This window comes from Acinonyx jubatus, chromosome B4 (assembly GCF_027475565.1).
Source record: "Acinonyx jubatus isolate Ajub_Pintada_27869175 chromosome B4, VMU_Ajub_asm_v1.0, whole genome shotgun sequence".
Lineage (NCBI taxonomy): Eukaryota > Metazoa > Chordata > Mammalia > Carnivora > Felidae > Acinonyx > Acinonyx jubatus.
Window position 1 is genome coordinate 24636119 of NC_069387.1, and position 12643 is coordinate 24648761.

Here is a 12643-nt window from a genome sequence, read left to right on the forward strand (position 1 = left end):
GAGTTTTGAAATATAGCCTGATGCATGCTGTCAGTTCTTAAGTTAGGACTTAGTCCTAACCACGGAATACTTTCTCCATGTGTCTTCCCTTTCTTTACTCTTTGAGCTCTTGGTTCCTTCCTTTTCATAAGGAATGACCTGTATTTGCAGCTGTTTTCTCATCCTGCTTCCTCCCTGTGGGACTTCTAAGACCCAAAGGCCTCTTTTCATTTTGCACGATTTGGTCTTTTAGTCCAAGCTAGCAAATAGTATGTTTGCTACTGTAATTCTCTTACCTTTTTTGGTTTTCTGTAAATATTACTGGATTTCATGCCGTGTTTTAACAAAGCCAACCTCGCAAGTCCTTTTGAGATAAGCTTTTCGCTTCAGGTTTCCTGTGAAGCTCTTATATGACAATGCCTTTAAAATTCGTCTACTCTTGGGGCTCCTGGCTGGCTCAGTTGGTAGAGCATGTGACACTTGATCTCTGGGACCTGAGTTTAAGCCCCATGTCGGGTGTGGAACCTACTTTAAAAAAAAAAAATCTTATACTCTTAAGATCCTTAAAGAAATTTGAGGCACACCTTAAATCTTTCTGTTTTCCTGGTAGCACCCTGGATTTTCTTTTAACCCAAAAGCCATTTCTTCATTTTGGCAGTATTTGACAGTTCAACATGTAGAGAGGCTATAAATGAGAAACAGATACTTGAACCCAGTAAGTCCTGGTTCCTTTCTTTTTTAAAAAAATTTTTTTAACATTTATTTATTTTTGAGACAGAGAGAGACAGAGCATGAACGGGGGAGGGTCAGAGAGAGGGAGACACAGAATCTGAAACAGGCTCCAGGCTCCGTGCCATCAGCACAGAGCCCGACGCGGGACTTGAACTCACGGACCGAGAGATCATGACCTGAGCCGAAGTGGGCCGCTTAACCGACTGAACCACCCAGGCGCCCCATCCTGGTTCCTTTCAATTGCATAGCCTTTCTTTAGTTTCTCTTTCCTATCCATTTTATTTTCAGGTATTTTGTACCATGACTTCCCTTTCCTCCAGTGTCATTTTCTTCACTTGATTAGAAACCCTTGCTGTCAGCCTCTTCACAGGCCATCAGGTTTCCACTAAGAGTCTCGTGGAGGCCCTTTTTGGGTCTCATTCTTATGCTTTTCTACATCTTTTCAGGTTCCACCTACCTCCTGGTTCAAAGGAAGTTTAGTTTTAGGTTTTTTTAAATAGCACACCATTTTTAGTATCAGTATCTGTGGTAGTAATTTACTGCTGCATAATAAGCCACCTCAAAGCCTAGTAGTTCAAAACAGCATTTATCTTGTTCACTAATCTTTAGTTTAGGCAAAGCAGAGTAGGACAACTCATTTCTTCTTCATTTGGCATCAGCTGGGATAACTGGAAGCTGGAGACTAGAATCATCTAAAGGCTTGTTCATGCATGTGTTTGGCTGTTGAGGCTGGCCTTTGCCTAGGATGTTGGCTAGTCTCAGCTGGATTATCTACATGAAGACTCACTAGGTAGCCTGGGATTCCTCACAACGTGGTGGCTGGGTTCTAAGGGTGAGCTTCCCTAGAGAAAGAAAGTCAGATGGAAGCTATATCACATTTTCTAACCTGGCCTTAAAAATCACAGCAGTTCTGCATATTCTGTTCACTAGAAACCAGTTACTGAAGCCAGCATATATTTAAGGGGAGGAATTTTCACAGGAGAAGTATCAACGAATTTATAAAACCACTACATCCACTCACTTTGTCTTACCAATCATATATAAATAATGGAAGGAAGTCCTTCCCAACTCAGCATCACTGAAACTCCAGCCAGTTTTGTTGTTGTTATTTAGTATGATCTCTATTTTGTAGAAAGTAACAAAAGATTACAAGATAACAGTATTGAATTAAATTTTTTTTTGCCTCAAAAAAATATGTGGATCATCCAATTAAATTTTTATACTGGGAGATATGATTTCTTAACCTGGAGAATCATTTCTCCTGGGAATGCAGTTCAAATTAGCATAAAGCATTTGCAGTTCAGAAAAAGGCTGTGGCATTAGAATCATTACTTATAGATTCATGAATTAGAGTCTTATTTTCAGAGTCTTGGTATTTTTTGACTCGGGCGTACATAAGTCAATATGATATTGCTAAAACTTCTTTAAAAATTATGGAGTGTTAAGATGGGGGAAGGGCTAAGAGACTTTCTACTAAGAGGGGAGTTATTTTATGAAAGATAGGAAAGAATCATAGAAAAAGTATAGAATCAAGTGCAAATGTTGTACAGTAAACACAATGATAGCAAAGATCTATTTCAGTAACAGCTGATGGTTTAACTTTGCTCTTGATTTTCTGAGTTGTTAAGGTTCCACATTCTAAGACAGGGAACATTTTATTGCAAATGGATTTATTTAAAAATTTGAGTGCCTGGCTGGCTCAGTTACTCTTGATCTTGAGGTTGTGAGTTCAAGCCTCACACTGGGTGTAGAGATTACTTAAAATTTGAAAAAAAATTTTTGATAGTAGTTTTGAGTTAGACCCATTTCACTCCACTTCCAAACTATATTATTTTATTCATGCAGGCTGATGACCTTACAACAAAACTGGAAACTACATCTTCAAAATGTCTATACCTGGATGCAAAAAATCAAGTTCTTCAACAGGAGTTATTGTCAATGAAAGCTTTAGGAAAAAAATGTGAAAAACTAGAGAGCAATAGCAAGAAGTTACAACAAGAAGTCGTAAAATTGAAAAGTTTTATGGAAATGAATATGGTAGAACGCAGTCAAGTGGAACAGTATAAACGGGAGATTGAAGAAAGAGCACGACTGGAGATAGTAGAAAAATTAAAGGAAGTCAATCTGTTTTTACAGGTTAATTTATTGATCTGTAATGTGCTTTAACTCATTGCACTGCAAATTACATTTTGGATAGATGTGTTACATAGATTTCCTCTACTTGTTTTATGGTAATTTGTAGATTTCTAGAGGCATTTGTTCCTCCCTTTAAAGATTTCAGTTTTCATCATTATTCTCACTAAATTGAGAGGATAAGAAAAAAGTATGATTTATACAACTATTCTCACTATTAAGAGGAAAGAAAAAATTATGATTTAAAAATTATACTGTACTTGGATTATTCTTAAGTTTATTTTTGACTTTTAAAATTTTGTCATTGATTCTGTTTGAATTATCAGATTGCATGAATACTAATACAAGAATGATTGAACTTTAATTTTATAAATCATAATTTAATTCAGTTGACATTGATGATAAATATTTTACACGAGCTTTTTTTCATTTAAAATTGCTCTCTGAATAATTGACTCAGAACTAAAGGAAACAGGTATAATTATTCAGATTATAGCTATTTTAAAACTATCCTGTTAATTTGCTTTAGGCACAAGCAGCAGCTCAAGAAAACTTAGACCAGTTAAGAGAAAATGCTCATGCTTCAATGAGAAGTCAAATGGAACTTAGAATTAAAGATCTGGAATCTCAGGTCTCTACAATGAAGACTTCTCAAGAAGATTCTACTAAAACTGAGTTGGAAACATACAGGCAACTCTACCTAGAAGAATTAAAAGCTAGAAAGTCCTTGAGAAATAAGCTGAACAGGTAAGTCAAAACAGAATCATAGACAAGAAATTTAGCTTATTAATTTGCCTCTAAAGCATGATTTCTGTGGAGCCAAGATCATGAGATGAGTAGGAAGTGAAAGCCAACTAGATCGTGTAATTTTGGAAAATGATGTTTCTAAGTGAACTTACTTTTGAAATGTTAGTCCAGGACGGTTTGCATCCCTCCTCTTTTTTTGGTTTTACCGGACCTCTCCCCCCCCCCCCCCCACCGTATGTTTTCCATTGATCAGATCTGCTAGTCTTTAAGTGAATTGTTTGAAGCTTTCTCATTTAGAAGCATATTATTATAAAATTGCTTGTCAGAATTACCCTAAATAGAAATGTCAATGAGTTTCTTTTTGGAAGATTACATCTTTAACCTAAAAGGTCAAGTACTACTACTACTCATCCTGGCAGCTTGGTACATTTTTTCTCTTGATTGTGATCTTTGGTACGATTACTAGAGTGGGCCTTGAGACAAACTATCCTTTATGCTTTTTCTACTTTACATAAAGGCATACAGGTGAAATACAGAAAGACTCACACAGGGCTGAAGGGGAGTATAATTCCCAAAGTGGCTAAAAAGAGCACCATGGTGGGAGGGAGGTGTGTGGAAGACTGAAGACAGAAAGAGCAGATTCTGCCTCCAGTGCCTTGGTAACTGTTATAAGCTAATTCCCTCTGTAGCTGTTTTAGTTCTTTCTGATCACACCTCTGCCATCTACTATCTCCCCTAAAGATTGTTGGTCTCGTGATTCCTCGGTGTCAAATGCTCAGTTTCTTTGAGATAATAAGTGAAATGTACAAGAGTGGTGAAAGCAAACGCTTGAAAATGTCTTTGAGGGATGGTTTATTTTTATATCTGTAAACAGGTTTACTAAATATAAGTATGTATATATACTGGCATCCTGAAGGATCTTGTCAGTACAGCCATTCCAGAAGACAGCAAGTATTATTCGTTAAGCCATGTACATCACTGATAGCCACTTCTCTCCCTTCCCTCATTTGAATTGTTAGGGATCCCCCTGGAAACATAAGTATTTCTTTAGAACAATTTTAAAAGTATAGTTTTAGATAGTGGGTGTGCTCTGTCACATGTTCAGTGTTAAAACACTGTTCAATGGCAAATGCTATTTACTATTATGGAAACTTAAAAAGATGTAAGTCATTTAGGAATGATTTAGGGAAAGAGAAAATGTATTTGTGTTTTCTAATCTTCACAGGACTAATGAGAGACTATCAGAGATCAATACAAAACTTCTGGTAGAGAGACAGCAGCACCAAACTTTACTCGGCACTCTTACTCTGAGGTCAGGCCTGGAACCACCTTATTGTGGACATTTTGAAAATAATTTAGTGCTTAATAGAAATCTTACTCCAAGAGGAAACTTAGTGATTCCTACCTCAAACCCACGGCCGTCATATGACTACAGGGAGACTTCCTTGTGGAAGGTTAGTTATATTATCTGTTTTACTTTGGGTTTCAGATATCTGATATAATTGTTGCTTTTAATTTGGTGAAATTCTGAGTTGTTTAAGTAACTAATACATACGAAGTAAAAATCATAATTATATGTGCTAAGAAAGAACTGAGGTAAATTTTATAATTTTTTGTTTTTTAGTCCCTGGATCTCTCATTTTCAGGGGATACTTATTTTTATTTTATTTTATTGAGAGAGTGAGTGAGTGCATTCAGGGGAGGGGCAAAAGGAGAGGGAGAAAGAGAATCCCAAGCAGGTTTCATGCTCAGCACAGAGCCCAATGTGGGGCTCAGTCTCAAAAACCATGAGATCATGACCTGAGTCAAAATCAAGATTTGGGCACTTAAAACAACTGAGCCACCCAGGTGCGCCACGAGAGACACCTAGTCTTAACTGTATTCAATAAATATAACTAAACTGACCCATTTTAAATTTCTTGAAAAGCTTTCATTTAAATTTGATTTTAGAAAGTAAATGTTATTGCCTGCTAACCACAGGTACACTTAGATGCTTGGACTTACTTTCAGTTGGCAGTGGTTCATAAACATTTGAAAGTTTTGCTATAATCCAGTTTTTGCACCCCTGTACATAAGTGAATGATCGGTCTCCAAACACTTAACGACATAATGAATGTTTACTATTTAAAAGAATCCATGGTGGTGCCTGGGTGGCCCAGTCAGTTCAGCGTCCAACTCTTGATCTCGGCTCAGGATTTGATCTCAGGGTCATGAGTTCAAGTCCTGCATTGGGCTCTACGCTGGGCATGGAGGCTACTTAAAAAAAAAAAAAAAAAAAAAAAAGAATCCATGATAAGTCCTTATTATGAGTTAAATCAACTTGCAACACTAAAAAGGTTAATTTCTCTTTTAAGTTACAATATTGGTATTTTCTTACACGAGAATACATCCTTAATTGCTTTCTTACTTATGACACTCTTTTTTCTTTTTCCTTTTTTTTTTTTTTGACTTATAGCACCTTGTTTCAATTTTTATAAAATGTCTTGCTGAGCAATTATAAAGCATTTTCTAAATAGCTAAATCAAGCAAATATTTGAATCAAGCCATTATTTGAATACTAACAGTTAAATTTTTTTTTTTCAACGTTTATTTATTTTTGGGACAGAGAGAGACAGAGCATGAACGGGCGAGGGGCAGAGAGAGAGGGAGACACAGAATCGGAAACAGGCTCCAGGCTCTGAGCCATCAGCCCAGAGCCCGACGCGGGGCTCGAACTCACGGACCGCGAGATCGTGACCTGGCTGAAGTCGGACGCTTAACCGACTGAGCCACCCAGGCGCCCCCCTTTTTTTTTTTTTTTAAATTTTTTTTTTTTGAATACTAACAGTTAATGAGAAAATCCTTTTAATTAAAAATTCTTCAAAATTTTTCTTTGAATTAAAATTTGCTCATATATAGTTTTTCTGTGTATACTTTTCTCACCCTCTTATTTTTTTGATAAGTGGAAAGGTATAAATAAAATCACACATGTGTTCTTACTCATGGACTTCAAAGCTATTTTCACCATTGAAACACAGATTTTACCTAGAAATAAAGGTCACAGAGGTAAGTATTTAGGAAAAGAGCTTTTGGGGGAAAGATGCAACATTACCTTGGTAGTTCCTTAAGTCATGTCATATAAAAAACGTGGTTTATATTTTACATAGTATTTATTAATGGTGATATAAAATTGTTTGAATAAAGCCTTCCCCCATCGTCTGGTATTGAGTTATTAATTTTGTAAGTCTGGTATAGTAATGTTGTCCCATTCATTTTATAAGGCCTGAATATAATGCTATTGTCAAAAAAGTGTTATGGTTCCTCAAAAACTTAAAAATAGATATTCATTAATTCCACTACTGCGTATTTACCCAAAGAAAATGAAAACACTAATTTGAACAGTTGTGTGCATCCCTATGTTTATTGAAACATTGTTTACAATAACCAAAATATGGAAGCAACCTAAGTGTCCATTGATGAATGGATAAAGAAGATGTGTAATATGTATACAATGAAATATACCTCAGCTATCAAAAAGAATGAGATCTTGCCATTTGTGACAACATTGATAGACCTAGAGGGTATTATGCTAGGTGAAATAAATCGGAGAAAGACAAATAAATACCATCTGATTTCACTTACATGTGGAATAAAAAAACAAGTCAACAAACAGAATCATAAATACAGAGGACACACTGGTGGTTGCTAGAGGGGAGGTGGGTAGAGAGGTATGGACAAAATAGGTGAAGAGGAGTAAGAGGTACAAATTCAGTTATAAATAAGTCACAGGAATGAAGAATACAGCATATGGAATATCATCAATAATATTGTATTAATGTTGTATGGTGACAGAGGGTAACTACACGTACGGTAGTGAGCATAGCATAGTGTATACAATTGTCCAATCTGAATTTGTATATTGAAACTAGTGTAACATTGTATGTCAGCTATACTTCAATTAAAAAAAGGTATTAGGGAAAACAGTCTCTGAAAATATTGGGAAACATGTCAGCCAAAATATTTGTCCTCACACCTAAATTTGTAAAGACATTGGAATCCTTATCACCACAGTGTTGATTATGTTCAGTACACTATTTTGGAGCCCGTTTGGGGCATTCAGGGAGAGGCTACTTTTATAAGAAAGATCTAAATAAGAACATTCTAGATAGGAACAGTTGTAATATACAGTTGACCCTTGACCAACATGGTTTCAAACTGTGCAGGTCTACTTTACTTACACATGGATTATTTTTGGATACTGTATAGTACTGTAAGTGTATTTCCTCTTCCTTCTGTTTTTCTCAATGTCATTTTTTTGCCCTGGCTTATTCTACTGTACAAAACATGTATTAATCGACTGTTTATGTTACCGGTAAGGCTTCCGGTCAACAGTAGGCTATTAGTAATTAAGTTTTGGGGGGATGAAAAATTATATGCAGGTTTTTGACTGCGCCCCAACCCCTGTGTTATTCAAGGGTCACCTGTAGTTTGAAATATTCATACACATTTGATAAGTAGATAACCATAACTTTAATAAGTCAAGTGTTTCAAAATTTGGTGCTAAAGTTACAATTGAAAATTGTATATTGTTTTCCTTATTTCTAATTGAGAAAGTTATAAATCAGAAGCTAAGTTTGAAAACTGTTGTAACCCTATATTTTTCCTTTCTTCAAATAGATTTTCTGAAATCTTTGTGTGCATATGAAAAGAAATAAATGTTTTAGTCATAATACTGATAGCAAAATATTTTAACTCAATTTTTTGCCAGTAGAATTTCCACATGACAGTATGACAGTCCCACTTTCTTCATTTTATATGTATTTAAGAGTCAGTCCTGAAAAATTAATAGCAAAAAGCATTCCTTCAAATTTTGTTTTTCTAAAAGTAAAAAAATGGAAAGCCCATTTTAAGGAACAATACATTAAGGTAAAAAACTGCTTAAACTTTCATAAATGGCAGTTTTTCTAATAATTTCCAAGTAATAATTCAGTATACAATATGATTCTTGTTTAAACTTTTTTGTACCAGTAAGATCAAACATCACCTTTCAGAGATGATACACATTGAATAGACCAATGTTAATTGTGCTTTTTATCAGATTCACTTAAGTAGCATTTTATATATATATATATATATATATATATATATATATACACATATATATATATATAATATACACATATTATATATACACATATATATACATATATATATATATATAATATACACATATTATATATACACATATATATACATATATACGTGTGTGTGTGTGTGTGTGTGTGTATGTATCTGTTCTCAATTATCTAAAACTAAAATAGGAATTTATTTTATTTATGTGATTGTCCTTCTATTTAAGCAATCCCTAACTTTGGTTTAGTCTCTACAAGTATTATTTCAAGACCACATGTCATAAGCTATATATAATTCCTACAATGTCTTTTGTTTACCTTACACATTCTAAATAGTATTTGACTTATTTCAGATGCAGTGGGAGTTGGAAAAAAGTATAACCAGAGCACTGGAAGAAGGTATGTTGCCAATATGGATGAATTTAGATATCATTGATTTCTGAAATAAACTCTAAATAGTAAATGGCATCCCTTTCCATCGTTTGGATGGTAGATACTACATTCACATTTTTTTGTACATATCTAATAAAAAATGTAAAAGTATGAGCATAATGAAGAACATACTTCTTCCTCATTTAGTCATCATGTTTCATAGCTCTTTTAAAATCTCCCAAAAGTCTAGTGCACCCAGGTGGCTCAGTTGGTTGGCCGACTGATTTCAGCTCGGGTGGGTTCAGGCCCCACAGTGGGCTCTGTGCTGAAACCTCGGAGCCTGGAGCCTGCTTCAGATTCTGTGTCTCCCTCTCTCTGTGTCCCTGCCCACTTGTGTTTTGTCTCTCTCTCAAAAATAAATGAACGTTAAAGTTTTTTCAATCTCCTAAGTCTGTATGTCTGTTATTATTTCTGGCGATAATCTTCCTTCACTGGTGCCATCCCTATGAAACTGTCAACCTGCACAAGTCTCAGAAAATGTGTGCTTTATCAAATTGTTGTTTCTGCTAGTAATAGAAGACCCCAAAAGCCAAAGTCGTTTTAGTAATGCTTGGTTAAGTAATTATAGGTCATATAGCTCTCACTTGACAGGTAATGGGTTTAAATCTTCGCTCATTGACTTTGTCATCATTGCTTTTGCCCTTGAGTCAAACTTCAAGTTCCTTAGCATGAAATGAAAACACCCAAATCAGTTTGCTTCTTGCCAGATTATTCAGCCTTGTCTCTCACTATTTGCCCTACTCTGCTGCTTTGCTCTAGCACCTTGTCAAACTAAACTACTCGTAATTGCACAAGTGTTCTTCCTCACTTCTAGCTCTTTGTATGTGCTTCTTCCCTCTACCTAGCATACTTTTTCCTTGTCCTTCAGGTATCAGCTTACATATCACCTTCACCAAAGAGCAGACAATATTGACACAAAACTGGGATATCCCTTCTGTATACCAGTAGTGCTATGTTTTATACCTGTCACTTATACCTGTATACTTGGCTCTGTTTGGAAATGCCTGTTTGATTTTTCAGTTTATAGTTGATGATTGTTCAGGGTGGACTGTGTCCTCATCTTGTAATTTCACCTTGTAATGAAAAAACCAGAAACTCTGATATTTATCCACAATAGCAATTAATTCAGTGTGCAACCCTGAGCAAAATATATTTAATAGTAATCTTGGGTTTCATATTGCAGTTGTATGTAGGTATTTTTCATTTTTCTTAACACTTATTCATGAAGGCCCCAACTTTCCTTTCCTTCCCCTTCCCCTTCCCCTTGCCCTTCCCCTCCCTTCCCCTCCCTTCCCCTCCCTTCCCCTCCCTTCCCCTCCCCTCCCTGCTTTCCTTTCTTTCTAACTTGTAGTTAAAAGTATTTTGTATAAGGAATATAATTCTTTCTTTTCCTTTTCAGCTGCTACTGAATTTGAATCAGGATCCTGTAGAACTCCTTTAGTATCTACTGATGATTCAATTCTAAATCAAGACCTGGTATGGAAAGCGTCACAAGAATATGTACAGATTTTGAACAAAAATTATATGATTTGAAAAACAGAAAAAATTTACTGGATGCTTACAAAACATTTTCATTGTTTCCCAATTGAACACACTATATGGCAAAATCTTGATTAAAGGAAAATGTTTTTGTATCATATGTGTGTGATGAAATCTGTATAATATTTTAAACTATGCTTCTTGGCATCTCATTAACTTTTAAGCACATTTTGTACGTGGAAACCAGCACTAGAGGGTTTTACATACTTCAGACCGCTCCACTACCAGCTGTTTGAACAGCACCCAAACAACCAAGTTGCCATTAATACTTCAGTAGTGTTAATGGATGGCTTTTTTGTATTTTCCAATTTTTATCACTATATGTGGACCTAAAGATTTAGACGTTAGTTTGATGTATTCCTGCTATGGCTATTGCCAATGTTTGTACCTATTACAATTTTTTATAGTGCCATAAAACCTATTTATAATTTTAATTGTAAACACTGATTCATAGCTCTTTCCACATGGAGAAATAAGATTTGCCTAAGGCTTTTCACCTTTTCTATTTATTTAGTTAGTTATTTTTGATTTGCTTTTTGGAAACAAAGTTAGAGAAAAGAAAAAATAGAAAAACAAAAAAAAAGAACTCCCCCCCCCCCCCGCCCCAGAGCCATTTGTAAGTAGATTGCTAATGGGATGCCTGATTCCTGTAGCATTTAAATCCTACAAGTCAGTACATTCCACATAACTACCATACAACCTTCACAATCAGAACATTAACTCTAATACACTTAACGCTTGAATAATGGGGTTAAGGGCTCTGACCCCTGCCCCCATCAGTCAAAAAGCCATGAACAACTTTTGACTCCCAAAGACTTAACCACTACTACTACCAATAATCTTTTGTATATTATATGTATCATACTATATTGTTACAATAAAGTAAGCTAAAGAAAAAAATAATATGAAGAAAATTATAAAAGAAAATATATTTACTGAAGAAAATATGTGTGTAATCAGTGCACCCATTAAAACTCTTTTGTTCAAGGGTTAAGTATAATTCTATCATTTATTCCTCGTAATTCTTTTTAAGTTTGGTCACTTATCTGTAGTATACGTAATACCAAGGAAGGTCCTGTTCAGAGCCATGTATTGAATTCAGTTGTGTGTCTTAGTCTCTTTCACTCTAGAACAGTTCCTTTGTCTTTCCTTGACTTTCATGATTTTTAACCTTTTGACGAGTAAATTCCAGTAATGTGGAATGTCTTTCAATGTGGATTTTTCTTAGGTTTCCTTATGATAAAATTCAGATCATACATTTTTAGCAAGAGTATCACTACAGTCTACTCTTTTCATTGCATCCTATCACATGACCTACAATTTGGATTTGTCCCAATACTGGTGATGTTAATGTTGGCCACCGGAGGTAGTATCTGCCAGGTTTCTCCCCTGGAATGTTAACTTTCCACTTTCCAATTATTTAGTATTTTGTGGGGAAGTACTTTGAGACACGTACATATCTCCTTTCTCAGACACACTGTGCCAGGCCACCTCTTCTGCAGACGGTTTGCCCCCTGCAGGTTCTGAAAACCCACACTGGGCTATTTTTCCCCTGTGTGGATGCTTCCCCACCCTGTTCAGTCTGTGTTACTTCATTATTCTATATCATTCACTTTTCAGGGATGCTCTCACTTGAGCTCCAACACTGTGCAGGGTGACTGTCCCACACGTAATGCCTTCCCCATTCTGTCTAAGCTCCAGCACCTCACTCTGGACCCCCACAACTCCATGCCTCTGTTTCTAGGACTGGGAACTAAAATGTTGGGGATGGGAAAGAAGAAAGGAAGGAAGCTCCACAGGTCTTTTATAATCAACTTGGCAAGCTCTCCAAAGCCAAGTTTCTGATTGGAATTGCATCGAATCTGGCAATAGTGTGTAAGGAAAGACATTTCTCATACTGATTTTCCCAAACAACTAGTATTTTAATTGCCTAAGCTTATTCCCCACAATATATTGTTTATTACTCGAGT

The 12643-nt window shown here is 35.7% G+C and overlaps 1 protein-coding gene across 14 annotated transcripts in view; it reads left to right on the forward strand.

Annotated features, from left to right (window-relative positions):
* The window catches only part of ANKRD26 (ankyrin repeat domain containing 26), a 111577-nt gene extending 100403 nt beyond the window's left edge, over positions 1-11174 (forward strand). For 13 of the 14 annotated variants that reach the window (XM_053225437.1, XM_053225423.1, XM_053225429.1 and 10 more), the window contains 5 exons: positions 2557-2847; positions 3374-3591; positions 4817-5045; positions 9056-9101; positions 10534-11174. In XM_053225437.1, the coding sequence (XP_053081412.1) occupies positions 2557-2847; positions 3374-3591; positions 4817-5045; positions 9056-9101; positions 10534-10667 (918 nt within the window). In that variant the 3' untranslated portion in view covers positions 10668-11174. The remainder of the gene's footprint in view (positions 1-2556; positions 2848-3373; positions 3592-4816; positions 5046-9055; positions 9102-10533) is intronic. The other variant, XM_053225434.1, reaches the window with a different exon arrangement.
* The last annotated feature ends 1469 nt before the right edge of the window (positions 11175-12643 follow it).